This window comes from Phocoena phocoena, chromosome 15 (genome assembly GCF_963924675.1).
Source record: "Phocoena phocoena chromosome 15, mPhoPho1.1, whole genome shotgun sequence".
NCBI lineage: Eukaryota > Metazoa > Chordata > Mammalia > Artiodactyla > Phocoenidae > Phocoena > Phocoena phocoena.
The window spans coordinates 10084792-10103099 of record NC_089233.1 but is presented as its reverse complement, the minus strand read 5'-3'; the positions used below and the strand labels follow the sequence as shown (position 1 = coordinate 10103099).

The 18308-nt window shown below is 38.3% G+C and overlaps 1 protein-coding gene across 2 annotated transcripts in view; it reads right to left on the bottom strand.

Moving 5' to 3' along the window:
• The window catches only part of GTF2I (general transcription factor IIi), a 96538-nt gene that overhangs the window by 52557 nt on the left and 25673 nt on the right, over positions 1–18308 (bottom strand). For both annotated transcript variants that reach the window (XM_065892042.1, XM_065892041.1), the window contains 6 exons: positions 17798–17932; positions 16400–16583; positions 16203–16231; positions 12906–12960; positions 12360–12403; positions 3064–3141 (listed from right to left, as the gene is read on the bottom strand). In XM_065892042.1, the coding sequence (XP_065748114.1) occupies positions 3064–3141; positions 12360–12403; positions 12906–12960; positions 16203–16231; positions 16400–16583; positions 17798–17932 (525 nt within the window). The remainder of the gene's footprint in view (positions 1–3063; positions 3142–12359; positions 12404–12905; positions 12961–16202; positions 16232–16399; positions 16584–17797; positions 17933–18308) is intronic.

Below are 18308 nucleotides of genomic sequence, written 5' to 3'. Positions count from 1 at the left end.
AGAAGCCCGCGCGCAGCAACGAAGACCCAACTCAGCCAAAAATAAAATAATTAAAAAAAAAAAAAAACTCTTAAAAAAAAAGAAGCCGGGCTTCCCTGGTGGCGCAGTGGTTGAGAGTCTGCCTGCCGATGCAGGGTACATGGGTTCGTGCCCCGGTCCGAGAAGATCCCACATACCAGGGAGCGGCTAGGCCCATGAGCCATGGCCACTGAGCCTGCGCGTCCGGAGCCTGTGTTCCGCAACGGGAGAGGCCACAACAGTGAGAGGCCCACGTACCGAAAAAAAAAAAAAAGTCCCCACAGGGCTTTTTGAACAAATCAATAAGCTGATTTTAAAAATTTATATGAAAAGGAAAAGGAGCTAAAATAGGCAAAATAATGTTGAAAAAGAAGGATAATTTTGGTGGACTCTCACAATCTGATTTTAAGACTTATTATATAAACTATAGTCCTCAAGACAATGTAATTTTGGAAAAAGATAGAAACAGATCAATGTAACAGAATATTCTCGAGAAAACTGACAGAGATGTAAAGGTAATACAATAGAAAAACAACAGTCGTTGGGCTTCCCTGGTGGCGCAGTGGTTAAGAATCTGCCTGCCAATGCAGGGGCCGCGGGTTTGAGCCCTGGTCCAAGAAGATCCCACATGCCGCAGAGCAACTAAGCCTGTGTACCACAACTACTGAGCCTGTGAGCCACAACTACTGAGCCTATGCTCTAGAACCTGCAAGCCACAACTACTGAAACCTGTGCAGCACAACTACTGAAGCCCAAGTGCCTAGAGCCTGTGCTCTGCAACAAAGAGAAGCCACCCCAACGAGAAGCCCGCAGACCGCAACGAAGAGTAGCCCTCACTCGCCACAACTAGAGACAGCCTGCCAACGCAGCCAAAAATAAATTAAAACAAAAAAAAGAACGTCATTTCAACAAAAGGTACTGGAAAAACTGGATATCTGTATGCCTTAAGTTTGAAGCTGGTGTTCTGCACACTATACAAAAATTAGGTCTAAACCAATCACAGACCTAAATGTAAAACTATGAAAACTTTTATATGACACAGAAGAAAATCTCTGTGACACTGGGTCAGACCAAGATTTCTTAGCTATGATACTTAAGCACAACTCATATAAGGGGAAAAAAAAAAAAAAAGCACTAAGTTGGACACCATCAAATTAACCTATTTGCAAATCACATCACAAAGGACTTTTATTCAGAATATACAAAGAATTGCCAAAGCTTAATTATTAAGAGAAGTACCCAAACTGCATGGACTGTATCCCTCAGCCTAGATGAAAAACTAATAGTCTGGCTCCCACCTTCTTCAGCTGCACTTAAAATATTATCATTTCAGTAATCTTTTCCTCTATGAACATCTGATTTCCACTCATTACTTAAATCACTCACACTCCCTATTTCAAAGGGGGAAAAAAAAAGCTTCTATAATCCTGCCTAGTAACAGCAAAGTTAAAAAGGCAATATCAAAGATAAAGGCAGACATTTTATTTTAAAAATTAAATAAAATGTGCTAAAAAGATTTTATTAAACAGCATTTATTAAATATATGTTAGTAAGGTGCCAACAACTGCTATAAAGGCTAAATATTTCCCAAATTTTTAACTTTTTAATTAAAAATCCTCAGAATTAACCCAACCTTTTAGCCATGTGATTAATTACTAACATCACAAGCAATAAAATATTCAAATCTGACAGATAAAAATTATGAAATTCAAATATCTGTATACAGATATTCACATGATTACAAACAGAACAAATTTATTCATAACTTCTTTATAATACTCCAGAACTGATAAAGCCTTATCTTTTTAAATGAACTAAACCTATTAAGCAAAGGCAAATTAAAACCAAAAAGAGGTATCATAAGACATCCACTGAAGTGGCTAAAAATAGTAATGCGGACCATACAAGTGCTGATAAGGATGTGGAGCCACTAGAACTATTGTCCCCGCTTATGGAAATGTACAATAGTAAAAGCACAGTGGAAAACAGCTTAAATACCTACCATATATCTCAGCTATTCCAGTTCTAGGGATCTACTCAAGAGAAATGAAGGCGTATTTCCAAACAAATGTTTCAGCACCTTTACTTTTAATAGCCCCAAACTGGAAACAACCAAAATGTCCGTCAATAGACAGAGGGATAAACAAATTGTGGTACAGCTGAGCAATGGAATGACAGCAATAAAATGGAATTAGCCATCGATAAATGCCACACTATGGATGAAATTTCAAAACAGTTATGTGGAATTTAAGAAGTCATAGCTCCCCACCCCAAGAAAACAGTACATACTTTATGCTGATTCCATTTACATAAATTTCTTAAAAATGCAAACTAATCTAAAATGAAAGAAAACAGATCGGTGGTTGGCTGGGGAGGGCTGTGAATTACAAAGAGACTCGAGGGAACTTGAGGGTTATGGACATTTCTTTATCTTGACTGCAGTGAAGATAGTTTTATGGGTATATACATAAAACCAATCAGATCTTATACTTTAAATGTCTAATATACCTTATGCATCTATAAAAATTAAACTTACCATGAACTATAGGTGTTCTTCTAAACTAAAACCCATCAAAGCATAAAAGCAAACTGCATTGTGAGCTTATGACCTTTAATTCCCTCTCGATAATCAAGCAGCTACAGAACAAGACGATAAGTACCTAAAATTAATGTCTTATCGTTTATAGATTTTTAACATAGTGATAATGCAAAGTTATTTTTATTGCACAATAGAGATATTAAACGTTTAGAAGACCTCTTACGCCTTGCAAATAACTGAAAATTCAAATTGAATTCTAAATTGTGCCACAACTTTTGCTTGTCCTTTTAAGAATATTAATGATTATTTAACATTTCCCCTGTACACTGAGTTTATTTTAGTGCCCCATTTTTGAAATCTATTTTATTTCAGTGATAAATTACAAGTATACATGCTAGTCAAGGACCAATCAATAAAACAGTATCTAAGGAATTCGGGCAATTAAAGAATTTTAATTTTAACCACCAATAACTTCTGGAAAGAAAAACTGTATTAAACAGTATTACCTTGAATGTTATACTGATAGTAATCAGGATCTTCTGATTCTTCCTTTACTGTCACAGCTGCCATTTCCAGAGAAATGCCTGTAAAAACAAATTATTTTTTTAAATTAAATTACATAATTACACTTCAGGGCATTCAGACAGCATAGGGAAATCCCTTCTGCCCTCCTAATAATGCAGAATAATGCATACATATTGTAAAGGCTTTCAAAAGACAAAAGTTTGCTAGGCGTCGTCAGGGGGACAAAAATAACCTAAAACCCAACCTAGACTACTATTACTAGTAGTACTAGTGGTAGTACTAATAGTACTACCAACTACTAGTGTGGTAGTTTTAACCACACTACTAATATTCTGGGATTATTTAATGCTAAATTTGTTCTCCAACAAGTTCTGATCTTCGCAATTAAAGAAAATTAGTCACACTCTATTTTCACTCAGTTTTAAAAATATTTTTATAAATCACTGCAAATCACCTGCAAACATAAACTTTAATAACTCGCTATTCCAGAGTAAATATGGCATAACCATTTTAATAATGAAACACATTAATTTTCCCCCCCTCTTAATATATCCCTCTTTTAACAAGGGTAACAAACCATACCTTTCAGCATAACACTTTGCCCACAATGAGGATAAATAATTTGACATACACCTTTGTGGCCAGATATAAATGAGTGCATATTTTACAATTCCATGTAGAGGAAGGTCAAAATTAGAGAAAAGAAATTTATGTTGTTAAAACTCAAGTAATGTCAATTATCCCTCAAGAAAGCTGAAGAAAAATTAAAATGCACAAGCCTCAGGTTAAAAAAAAAACACTCAAGCAAGCAGTTGATCTTGGGAGGAGAGTAATGAGAGGGGGAAGACCTTCTTGGGGTGTTATTAATGTTCTGTATCAATGAATGTTAGGTTACAGGCGTGTGTACTTTTTATTTATTGAGCATATATACACGTACACTTTGCATACATTATACTTCAATTAAAAGTTTTAAGAAAGAAGATTCTTAACCAATTCTTTAATGAATTCTTAATAAAGACATATTCCCCATATATTCAAAAACAAAGAGCCCTTGGCTGGGGGGCCTCAAAGGGTTACACAGGAGGGGCTTTCAGAAATGAAATGCTGATTTCACCAAATGACTGCAGTTCCTACTCTCTCTCTTTCTCATCTGCAATGTCAGGAGTAGATGATACTCTCAGACAAGTTTAAGAAATCAACAGTGGATGGGTTTATGTACACAGTTCAAACTAAGATATCAGCTATAATCATACCAGTCCCATCATGGACTTAATATTGAGCTGGTGCTATGTGACTTTAGAAGGTTTGTACAGAGTATTTTCAACTGAAGAAATACTTCAAAAAGAGAGTTAGTTTGATATACTAATAAAGGACATTTATCCCTGAAGCCACAAGCAAAGAAGGGGGTTACTCTATGGACAGCAATCACCAATGGAAGGTTGGTTTGCTGCCAGAAGATGGTGGTAGGGAACTTGTCTGGAAACCCTGGGATTCTGTGGGGTGTCTAGTACTTCCATGCTCATTAGCAGAAGTTAACAGAAAATCAAAGCAAACAAAAAAGGCAGATCCATTGCGGAATGAAGGTTTGGGTCACCTCAACCAGGTAAAGAATCTTACCAGATAGGGTCCTGGCTGAAGGCAAAGAAAACATAATATAATGGGTAATGAATTAAGAAAGGTATGAATTTTTGTGACAAGCTGCAGAAATGGGGACACTGCATGTTTTCTTCCTTGTTATGAGTATGTGTGTTTCTGTAAATATTATATATTTGGTTATATTAACTGTTCTCTCTTCTCCTTCCCATTATTATTTTACAAAAATTTTGTTGGAGGTTTCCTTTGCCGGTTAGCCTTTAGATAAGAGAATAAATAGGCTGGGGGTATATTTGAGGAGTAATTAACATAGCCCATGACTGGGCAGTAAATTAGTCTCCCAGAGACAGGTACAATGACTATCAGAATAGAACAAGGGCGAAAATGGTTCCCTCTGTAGGAAGGGAAAGTTGCATCCCGTCAGATGGGACCGTTGTTTAGTTGTTACATGAAGGTTTAAATATGCGGAGGTGTGTGTGGATGCCATGTAGCCAAAGTACGGGTAGCTTGTGTGAGTCATTAAGCTGCTGCCTCAGGTCCAGACCAGCCCTCTTAGACTCTTCTGACGCATGGACTGCAAAACAGTTGGTTCCTTGAGAATCTCTGCCACAAGGGAATAGAGTAGGGAGGCTACAAGGCTAGAAGAGAGAAAAGGGACTTGCATCTTTCTTTTGGCTTGCTGCATCCTGTTCCCATCAGGGTCACTCACTCCTTGGTATATTCCTTTAATCTAGTGAAAGCAGACTCTTCCCATAGCAACACCTGGATCCACCTTACAAGTTTTCCAACACAATCAGAACCAGTTTCAACATGTCCCCCACATAACACCAGTACCATCCAAATAGCATCCCACCTTAGAAATCAGAAGCGAAGTTTTAGGGGTGGCAGCCAATTCCTTGAGTCATTACTTACATGATACCTTAGTATATAGTCCTTTTTATTACAACTAATTAATCTGTAAATTTTTTCCATAATAATAACTGGTATGGTTCAAATAACTGGTATGGCTGTTTTCTCCTAAATAGACCACAACTGTTATACCCAAGAAATATAAAAAATAAAATAAAATGGAAATTTTAAAAGAAACTGCAAGAAAAGTTAAGACACACATACACACAAAGGAATATAAAGACAAAGTGTAAGGCAGAAAAAATAATCTCTATGATAGTGATGTGTACTATTATATCTATACTTAAGATGGATAAAGAATTCCAAAAATATGATTTTTCTCCAGTCAGCATGTTTATTTTTGGATGCAAACTATTCAGGAAAGGAATATATAAATAAAGGGGAGAAGAGCTGCGAAACGGTGATTTCAGCACAATAAACTAAAAACTAAACAGAGAATCGAAATTTCCTGTGACATGGAAAAAAGGGGGGAAAGAAAAAAACTTCCGTAAAACAAATAGAGTAATAGATTCAAATACTTATTCCCAAAAAGGAGAATTCAACACTGCCTGTCTTGCAGACCTCCCTAAAAATAACATACATAAAAGGTCTCATTCATTCACTCACATATACTCATACACACAGAATTCTCTTTCTCCTTACCCCACCAATTCATTCCAAATGCCATTAGATTACGCTGACCAAGATAGGCAGCTGCATCGGGGAGGTTTGATGGTCCAAAGCAGGATAGCAGAATGAGACTATATGAGTGGGGAGAGGAAACTGAGTAACAGGTCTGGGAGACTGAGACAAATGGGGGACAAGCATGAGTGGAGTGGTGACAGTCCAACCAAGAGTGTCAAAGTGTCAGCAAGGCAAGGAGGCTGGCAATAAGACATGGCTTAAACGAAGTACGTAAACATACTGAGAATATCTGGTTGCTATGATTCTAACTGCGACAAAGAATACTCTCTAGGAAAGGGAGGGAAAAAACCTTGGGGTGTCAAGAGTGGAACTGAAGATATGGGCATGAAAAAAACATAGATGTAAATGGATGTACGTATGTATATAATTATGTGTATGTAAATACAAATAAACAGATACCCTAGCTTTGTCCACTTAGAAGCAATGACATCCCAACTGCAATAAGAACATCTAACACCTAGGTTATGGTTTCTTAATAAATAACACTCTCCACAGTGAGGAACCAGGGCTGACTCTAGTGCTGGATTAGGGAAAGAATAAGATGAACCCTAACAACCTTGCTTAGCAAAAAATTAAAAGTTCTCTAAAAACAATGGGGATATTTACAAACAAGGAAAGACACGGGGGACATCTTGAAGTGGTTCCCAATGGCCAAAGCAAGGACTATTTGCAAATCAAAATAAATAATGATAATAATGAACTGTAATATAATGAATAAGACAGAAATATACTATAAAATAGAAAGAGTGTACTCTAATATACATGAATTAATTTTAAGTGGAAGTTTGATGAGTGGTATATATTTCCATAGTCTCAGAGAAACTCTCATGGATATAATAATTACAAAGGAAATACAATTAATATAAAGAAATTACAGTGGAGAAGCCTAGAAAAACTAACTCTGGTCACATAAATAATATCTTCAGTAAAGGGATAAACAGAAAACAACTTCCATCTGATATGAAAGGAGAAAAAAAAAAACGGCATCGTTTCTGTGCTATTCTTGCAAAAAACGCATTACATGAATCTAATCATGAGGAACTATCAGATACTTCCTTCAAAAGTGTCATGGTCATAGAAGACCAGAAAAGCCTGAGAAAGCTGAAGAAGCCATTAATGGGGAAACAAACAAACCAACAAACCCAAAACTTGAAAAGGGTTTGAGAATTAGGAGTAATTTATCTTCCTTATTTTGATGATTATATTGTAGTAATGTGGGACAATATCCTTGCTTCTAAGAATCACAGGCTGAAGTAGCTAAAAGAGTGACAGGGGAGACACTGCTTTGGGAAAGATCCCTGGTGTTCTTGCTTTTCCCTCCCCACCAAGAAAAAAAAAGATAGGGTATCACATTGGCACAGGAAAAAGGTCCTTATATTATACATGCAGGTTTTTTATTAGCTTGCAATAATTTCAAAATGTAACATTTTTAAATACAAAGCTTAAGGCATTACAATATTGTTCATTTCTTTCATCACATCTAGCTTTTCTCTAGCTAACAAGTAGTCTGTCTTATAGATACTTGTGCATCAGTGGATACAGACCTATTGCCTCACTGTGTTCAAAGACAACACAGAATTCACTAATGGAGTTGTGGGTTAATTGCTCTTTTTGCAAAGCAGCAATGGGTCAAAGAACATGTGCATCTCCAAATGAGAGATATTACCAAAGTATCCTCCATAAGACAGCAATAATTATTACACACATCAAGAATTTTTAAAACTGCCTGTTTCTCTACACCCTTACTGAGACTGGGTATAAGCAGAATTTAATGTCTGCCAATCTGCTGAGTGCAAAACTTTATCTTTCTTGGATTTTTATCTCCATTTCTTTAACTAAACTGAGCATCTTCTCTTGAATCTTTGGTCATTTATTTCTTGGATTAGCTCTTTGTAAGTCAAGTAAAACAACCCCTTGTCATTTGTCTTGCAAATAGCCATTCCCTGTTTCTTCCATATCCTTTGATACATTTTGGCTGATTCTGCCATATGAAATTTTTGGAATTTTCCCCTAGTCAAATTTTATTGCTTAGAAAGCTTTCAAAGGATTATTAAATTTTTTTTCAATCACTTTTAATCTAAGTTGTTATTATCTTTTTAACACTTTAACACAGACTTTTTAACACTTCTTGAAGTAGAATAGATTATGGATGTTTTGTTTTTAGGAGTTTTCTAGTTGATTCTCTTTAGTGTTCTGTATACATAATCATATCACCTGTAAAAGTTAATGGTACACTGCATTTTCTAATTACTTACTCTTATTTGTAATGGTTTGGACATCTGGAACACTGGTAAGAAACATGAGAATGTGCTAGTGTCTTACGAGGAGTGCTTCCTGTGGTTCACTATTAAACACGAGTGGCGTTTACAATTATACATAATATTCCACCCAATCATGTTAAGAATTTCTGCTGCCTTTCATCATCTACCTAAATGATATATTATTTGTAATTAGTTCAATAACATAAGTGAATTAAGAGATTTTTCTAATAAAATCATCCTCGTGTTCCTAGATGAACTCTAAATCTGAAATTCACTGCATAAGATAATTTCTGAAGTAATCCAAGAGTACAGCAAAAGCCCCACAGTGACAGGTCCTGCAACAGTGAGAATTCAGATGTAACACAACGTAATACCAATTGGCATCCATCCTCTGCAAGAGGTCGAACAGGAGACATCATAGTTTATATGTGCCTTTAGTAAGAAAAAACTGTAAAAATCCATTTTTTCCTTACCAATCACCAAGACTAATTTAAAAATATATCCCTAGTAATAATATGATGACCTTTAAAAATTATATATTATTTTTAAAAGATGGAGTTGCTTTCATTCTGACTCTTATCATAGAAACAGAGTAACAGTAAATTATCACAATAAAATTGTAATCAAGTCAGGAAGACCTGTATGTTTTTAAAATAAGCAAAAATACTCTGCCCTAGAAATGGAACATGGCAAGAAAGCAAACATTAAATGTCCAAGACAGGGCTTCCCTGGTGGCGCAGTGGTTGAGAGTCCGCCTGCCGATGCAGGGGACACGGGTTCGTGCCCCGGTCCGGGAAGATCCCACATGCCGCAGAGCGGCTGGGCCCATGAGCCATGGCCGCTGAGCCTGTGTGTCCGGAGCCTGTGCTCCGCAACAGGAGAGGCCACAACAGTGAGAGGCCCACGTACCACAAAAAAAAAAAAAAAAAAAAAAAAAAAAATGTCCAAGACAATGCTCAGTTCTAAAAGAACCTGAATAGTAAAAATCAATTTACCTCTATGATAAAAGTGGGAAAAAGGGAAGAAGTATTGGAAACAAGTGGTAAAGTAATTATATTCTCATTTTCCACGTTAATAGGCAACAAATAAAACCAAACCTTAAAACTACATGAAGGGCTTCCCTGGTGGCACAGTGGTTAAGAATCAGCCTGCCAATGCAGGGGACATGGGTTCGAGCCCTGGTCTGGGAAGATCCCACATGCCACGAAGCGACTAAGCCCGTGTGCCACAACTACTGAACCTGCGCTCTAGAGCCTACGTGCCACGACTACTGAAGCCCACGTGCCTAGAGCTCCGTGTTCCGCAACAAGAGAAGCCACCGCCAATGAGGAGACCGTGCACCGCAACGAAGAGTGGCTCCCGCTCGCCGCGACTACAGAAAGCCCATGTGCAGCAACGAAGACCCAATGCAGCCAAAAATAAATAAAATACAAAATAAATAATTTTTTTTAAAAAACCTACATGAAATACAGTATGGTACTGGCCTAAGAATAGGCATTAGAGTTCAATGGAATAGAGTTGAACGTGCAGAAGTAAACTTGGTCAATTGATTTTTGACAAACATGCCAATAAGGCAATCCAATGGAGAAAGGGTATCTTTTCAACAAATGATGCTCGGACAACAGGATATTCACATGATAAATGTGATAAATGATAGATAAATTTAGACCCTTACATCACAACATGCACAGAAATTAACTTAAAATGGCTCTTAGACCAAAATACAAGAGTTAAAACTATAAATTCAGGAAGAAAGCATAAATATAAAAATCGTTATGACTTTAGGTTGGGCAAAGATTTTCTAGATGTAACACCAAAGGCAAAAGTGACAGAAGAGGGCTTCCCTGGTGGCACAGTGGTTGGGAGTCCGCCTGCTGATGTAGGGGATGCGGGTTCGTGCCCCGGTCCGGGAAGATCCCACATGCCGCGGAGCGGCTGGGCCCGTGAGCCATGGCCACTGAGCCTGCACGTCCGGAGCCTGTGCTCCACAACAGGAGAGGCCACGGCGGTGAGAAGCCCGCTTACCGCCAAAAAAAAAAAAAGTGACAGAAGAAAAACTTGGAAAACTGGATCAAAATTTAAAACTCCTAGGCTTCAAAGGACATCATTAAGAAAAGAAAAGCCACACACATATATGGAATTTAAGGGGAAAAAATGTCATGAAGAACCTAGGGATAAGACAGGAATAGAGGCGCAGACCTACTGGAGAACGGACTTGAGGATAAGGGGAGGGGGAAGGGTGAGTTTTGACAGGGCGAGAGAGAGTCACGGACATATACACACTAACAAACGTAGTAAGGTAGATAGCTAGGGGGAAGCAGCCGCAAGGCACAGGGATATAAGCTCGGGGCTTTGGGACAGCCTGGAGGGGTGGGAGGGGGAGAGTGGGAGGGAGGGAGACGCAAGAGGGAAGACACATGGGAGCACATGTATATGTATAGCTGATTCACTTTGTTATAAATCAGAAACTAACACACCATTGTAAAGCAATTATACCCCAATAAAGATGTTAAAAAAAAAAAAAAAAAAAAAAAAGAAAAGAAAAGCCACAGGACTTCCCTGGTGGCGCAGTGGTTAAGAATCCGCCTGCCAGTGCAGGGGACACGGGTTTGAGCCCTGGTCCGGGAGGATCCCACATGCCACGGAGCAACCAAGCCCGTGCGCCACAACTACTGAGCCTGCACTCTAGAGCCCGCGAGCCACAACTACTGAATCTGCTCGCCACAACTACCAAAGCCCACGCGCCTAGAGCCCGTGCTCCACAACAAGAAAAGCCACCACAATGAGAATACCGCGCACCACAATGAAGAGTAGCCCCCGCTCACCGCAACTAGAGAAAGCCCGCACACAGCAACAAAGACCCAATGCAGCCAAAAATAAATAAATAAATTTATAAAAAGAAAAGTATATGAAATAGTATGAGAATGACATATAAAAATAAAGAATTACTAAGCAATACTTTGTAATGGGAATGGATCTAAATATGGGAAAAGAATCTAAAAAAAGGGACTTCCCTGCTGGTCCAGTGGTAAAGAATCTGCCTTCCAATGCAGGGGATGCGGGTTCCATCCCTGGTTGGGCAACTAAGGCCACGTGCAACAAGTACCGAGCTCACGTGAAGCAGACTAGAGCCCGCACACAACTAGAGAGACAGGAAAAAAAAAAAAAACCCGCACACCACAACTAGAGAGAAGCCCGCACGCCACAATGAAGAGCCTGCACACCTCAACAAAAAAGATCCTGCATGCCGCAACTAAGACCCAACACAGCCATAAAAAAAAAAAAAAAATCTGAAAAAGAGTGGATATATGTGTATGTATAACTGATTCACTTTGCTGTACACCTAAACTAACATTGTAAATCAACTATATGCTAATAAAATTTTTTAAATAAATAATAAAAATGAAAATAAAGAATTAAATACCAAAAACAGCTTAGAGTTAAAGACAGTTTCCCTGGGGAGTAAAAAAAAAAAATGGCAATGCAATGGGAAAAGGCAGAGTCAAGACGATATTATATTGATTTTTGTAAAAAGCACTATAGGACTAGATGACATTTATTATTATTCCTGTGTAATTGGAAAAAACTATTAATAAATTTTGTCTATAAATGTGTAATTAGCAATGAATTTCTAGCTACCACTTTGTCAAACAAATTACTATCTTGGGGTTTTAGTATAATACAGTAACATTAACGACGTCACCTTTGGAATGAATTTGTTCTGTCTACTTCTCACCAAAGCAATAAGTAATGAGTCAAAATACAACCTTCTACATTAAGGAAAAGGCTTCTTACATTTCATAATTGAGTCTAAAAGCACAAGTACATACCAGAATCTTCTGTGGGTTCAGTTTTCACTTTGATGGGGCCACAACTGAAAGGAAAAGAAGCCCTGATGAAGCTCTGCATTGTGAGGGCCACTCACACCGTGCTCAAATGTCCTGGAACTCACTGTATAAACTCATTCACCTGACCAAGCTCAATGCAAAACTGACTCACTTTAAAATTTACATATTTACTTCTTGCATAAATAACCTGTCAACTGAATTTAGTACTTTAATTCCAATCAACCATATGGGAGGGAAAAGTATAATAAAACAACACCGAGTAGCAAATCCCGTGTTTTTACTATAAGGCGTTCCTACTCACAACGTGGTCCTCAGACCAATCACATCAATTTCACCCAGGAACTATTACCATTCAAAACTACTAAGTCAAAAAGTGCATTTTCACAGGACCTCCAAAGGATTCGACTGCATTATTAAACATCGAGATGTGTGACACAGTGCTTTTTAATATTCTAATACCTCAATAATCTAAACACTAAAACTTGCTGAGTTGTACAGGTTCATTAGTACTGATGAGATATGCTTTACCTTCCACCTGGAGATAGCATTGACCTTTCAGCATCTGTTACCGTCACTCGACCACCTATGTACAAAGAAAATTAGATTTAGATTCTTCCAGTACTTGAAGTATGACTAATATTTTCAAAGGTCCTAAATACAGAATGACCTGGGGAAGGGAGTTCACAGCTCTGGGTCATCAGAATGAGTATGGTGTTAGTTTAAGAGTGTCCTTCGTTCTCCCCTATAAGGAAGGTAAATGGGGATGATAATCATCTAACAGCTTTTATCCCCTCAACCCTCCAGAACCCTCCCTTTAATGAGAAAGCTCTTATTCTTATCAGTGAAACAAATACACCAATACACTATTACTGAATAAGACAATACCGATGTATAAATGATGCCAGATTTCTATTAAGAGTAGATCTGGATCAGAAGAACTGGAAAACAGTAACTGCTAACAGATACAGTGTTCTTCTTGAGGTGATGAGACAGGGTGATAGTTGTACGTCTTATAAATATCCTAAAACCCACTGAATTACACAACATAAAATAGGGAATTTTATGTTTGTGAAAATAAAAGAGGAAAGACTGACCCCCCCACCCCGCCCAAATGATGACAAAGATGTAGAACAACTAGAATTCACACACTGCTGGTGGGAGCGTAAACTGGAACAACCACATTGAAAACCAGTTTGTCAGGGTCTTAAAAAGGTAAATATGTAACTAACTACCATATGATCTCACTATTCCCTTTCAGGTATTTACCCAAGAGAAATGAAAATATATATCCACATAAAAACCTGCCCTCAAATATCATAGTGGCTTTCTTTATAACTGCCAAGAAATGGAAACCCAAATATTCATGGGCAAGTCAATGAGAAAACAAATTGTAGTGTAACTATACAGTGAGCACTAATCAGCAATAAAACAATAACTACTGATCCATGAAACATGCAAAAATCACAAAACAAACAAAAAAGAGTACATACTATAAGATTCCATTTCTATTAAAAAAAAAAAATCTAGAAAATGCAGACACATCTATGCTGATGACAAGAAGATGAGTGATTGCCTGGGGATGAGGCAGAGAGAAGAAAAGAAGAATTACCAAGGGGTGTGAGGAAGCCTGTGGGTGAAGGATGTTTCATTACCCTGATTGCAGTGATGGTTTTCACAGAATATTCATGTGTCAAAACTTAACTGTACACTTTAAATAAGTGTAGTTTACTGTATGTCAATTGTATCTCAATAAGCCTGTTAAAAATTTTTTACACTGGAAAATACAATCCCACTACAATTGCAACTTTTCAATTACTTTGAAAGTTGGTAAGGCAAAAGACCTGAGTCATACAAACCCACCCACTTGGACAACTCTAATATAAAACACCCTATAGAAATATTCTTTTTTTTTTTTTTTTTTTCTCGCGGTACACGAGCCTCTCACTGCTGTGGCCTCTCCCGCTGCGGAGCACAGGCTCCAGACACGCAGGCTCAGCGGCCATGGCTCACCGGCCCAGCCACTCCACAGCATGTGGGATCTTCCCGGACCGGGGCGCGAACCCGTGTCCCCTGCATTGGCAGGCAGACTCTCAACCACTGCGCCACCAGGGAAGCCCTAGAAATATTCTTTAATTAACCACCAGGCCCCAATGTTTCAGAACAAGTTTCTAGAATCAAAGACCTCATAAAATACAAATAGCAAACTAAGGACACTTAAGTTTACTTAGAGTACTTCAGGGAAAAAAATACTGAGCACAAAAAAGTGAATTTTAATTTAAATATGACAAATAAATCTACGCTTTCTCAATCTTAAAACAGGCGTATACAAAAACCAACAGCTAACATCATAATGGTGAAAGCCTGAATGCCTTCCACCTAGTATCAAGAACAAGGCGATGTATGCTACGGCCACTTCTACTCAATACTGCATTGGACATCCTTGCCAGCGCAACAAAATTAAAAAGTAAAAAGCATTCAGATTGCAAAGTAAACTATCTTGATTTACATACAACATGACTAACTGTGTAGAAAGTCCAGAAATAAACAGGGTCAACTAAGTTGCCAAAGCAATTCCAATAATATACTACAGGGACTATATAATTAAAATGTGTGAACTTTATGGCATGTCAACTATACCTCAACAAGGCTTCTAAAATATTAATCTTTTCGGGCTTCCCTGGTGGCGCAGTGGTTAAGAATCCGCCTGCCAATGCAGGGGACACGGGTTCGAGCCCTGATCCGGGAAGATCCCACATGCCGCGGAGCAACTAAGCCCGTGCGCCCCAACTACTGAGCCTGTGCTCTAGAGCCCGCGAGTCACAACTACTGAAGCCCGTGTGCCACAACTACTGAAGCCTGCGTGCCTAGAGCCTGTGCTCTGCAACAAGAGAAGCCACCACAATGAGAAGCCTGCCCACCACAATAAAGAGTAGCCCCCGCTCACTGCAACCAGAGAAAGCCCGCGTGCAGCAGCGAAGACCCAATTCAGCCAAAAATTAAATTTATTAAAAAATATATATATATATTAATCTTTTCATCATGGTGAAAATAACAAAGGTTACTTATCAGAAAACAATATACACTTGGGTGTCTATATATTATTTTGCCCTTTCATGTTTACGTTGCTTAAGGGGTTGCCAATGACAACGGTTATTTCCTTTTAAAAGTCTCAAATAACCCTGGCTCCAAAGGGTACTAGTCTTCTAAATATCCCTTTTCCCTTCAAATGGAATGTCTGGCCTTCCCAGAAGGAAGTCCTATTGAAATCCTCTTCTTTCTTCAAGGATCCATCTTAATGCCCTCTTCCTCATTAACATCTTCCTGGGCTTCCTCCAACGAACCTCCACTAACCATTCCTACAATGTGTACACTGTGCTCTCCTTGTGGTGACTTTACAGGTTTTTATCTCCACCACTAGACTACCAGCACTAAAACGCTTTAATGCTTATACATGGTTTTGTATCCCCTCTTCACCCAATCTTATCCCCAATATTTCCGTGCCTGCTCAGTGAACACTATGTAAATTAAATCACTCATAATTCTGGGAAATGAGGGCAGATCCAGGATATGACCCTACACATTGCAAACATAAAACCTTGAATACATCATAAAGCAAGCAGCTGAGTTGAAAACAAAAAACAAGTCTCTGGTTTTTCAGCTCAATGACTTTTCGCTGGTTTATATAAACACCATAACACTCCACTCTAAAACGCCTTACAACATATTCTCAAAGAAAATAAAGGAGAAATCATTAAAATGTATTAAATTTGACACAACAGGTTTAGGAACCCATCCTGTTATCATGTAAGCAAAACAATCACTTACCTAGGAGCTTCTTTGGCTCTAGGAAAGGTCTGCATTAAAACAAAACAAAAAACTATACGTAAATATACAAAATTATCATAAAGCATAAATTTAAATGGCTTCTACAGTAAAGAAGAATTTTTAAAACATATTAACATAACTTAAATATTCAACCTTATAGGAATAAACTGTTGAGGGCAAGGGAAAAAGTACTTCACCTCTTAATGATAAATGAAATCCCTGCTTTGTTCTCCAAAATCCACTTCAGGGTTGCAAGATCATAATTTTCAGGATGTTTAAAGGATACTCCTTCTGGAAGCCCCTGCACCACCACAGCTGACTGATCTCGTAGCATCTTTTCATATGGAACAGGTACCACTGTTGATTTGCCTAGAGCTTTCCCTGAGGTTAAGAGACAGGGATGAGGTAAAAAAAAAAAAAGGATAATCATTAAATGGTTAAGATTTGAAAAAACTAAACCAGCATTAGTTATCATGGCTTAATAGATGGCATTCGTGGGTTTTGTTTTTGGTTTTTTGGGTTTTTTTGGCCACGCGGCTTACAAGATCTCAGTTCCCCAACCAGGAATTGAATCCAGGCCACGACAGTGAAAGCCCGAAATCCTAACCACTAGGCCACCAGGGAATTTCCCGGCATTCATATTTTTGTAATATCTGATTTCAAAACTACATTCAAATACTATAGGGCCCTATTCCCACGTTAGCAGAAGTCTAAACCTGAAATGAATTCAAAAGGCCAAAATGAAAAAGATATAAAACACTTATATAAAACCCATGCAAAAGGAAAGGAACAACAGCCCCACCCTGGTATAACACAATCTTTTCATATGCAATTCAGCCTCAGAACATGGAACCCTGACAAACCCAAGTGTTATCATAACATACCAGGCAGTTTTTGGCTAATATTCTCATTGAAAACTTATTAGATAAACACATGCTACATTCACAAATGAATATATCCTATCAGCTGTCTGTATCAGTGAGCCCACACATGCTAGAAACTCTGTTCCCCAGAGTTGAGTTTTACCTACAACCTCACAGTGCAACCTATATCCTCCCCCTCTTTCCCTTATTCTTAAAAAGAGCTGTTTACTGCATAATTAGACTAACAAAAGGTGGTTTTTCCCAGGGATTTGGTAAGACCAGCACGCATGTCAAACATAAACAGCCCTCTTTAGGTATCTGTGATGTGTCCTGTAGTTTCTCTGGTGGGGATGCTGACAGTGGGGAAGATATGCATGTGCCGGGCAGGGTCATGTGGGAAATCTCTGTACCCTCCTCTTAATTTTGCTGTGAACCTTAAAACTGCTCTTTAATTAAAAACAAAACAAAACCTCTAACAGCTACATTTATTTCTGGGCTCCCACAAACTGGAACTAGAAAGTAAGGTCATTTCCATGAAATCTACTTTATCAAAAAAAAAAAAAAAAAAAAAAAAGAAGAAAGGTCATCTGTAATGTTAACCCAATATTTGGGAATTAACCCATTCATTTGTAAAAGTATGTTACATGAATGTTAAGTCAATTATGTGATCTGCCCTTTAGAAAAGTCAACTGTATAACGTATCTTTTAGAAAATTCAAGTGTATAACCCTACCATAGCAAAAGCAGAAATAGTCCTCAACTGTTTTTCTGAGTGTTTCAATCTCTACAGCATCGACATTCATCCGATTCGCCTGGGTTGTTGATTTCATTTTATGCATCTCTGCAGCCTTTTCTTCTTCCTCAACACCTGTAAAATATTAATGATATATAAGGTCCATATCCATTATCTCAATATTTGATTTTTTATTAAGAATTTTTTTTCCTAATACTAACATTTATGATTTGACAGAAAGGAAAGGGAGGAGGAGGAACTTTAAAAATAAACACCTAGGGTTCCCTGGTGGCGCAGTGGTTGAGAGTCCGTCTGCCAATGCAGGGGACACGGGTTCAAGCCCCGATCCGGGAAGATCCCACATGCCGCGGAGCGGCTAGGCTCGTGAGCCATGGCCGCTCAGCCTGCGCGTCCGGAGCCTGTGCTCCGCAACGGGAGAGGCCACAACAACACTGAGAAAGAAGCCCGCATACCGCAAAATAAATAAATAAATAAAATAAACACCTAGGGG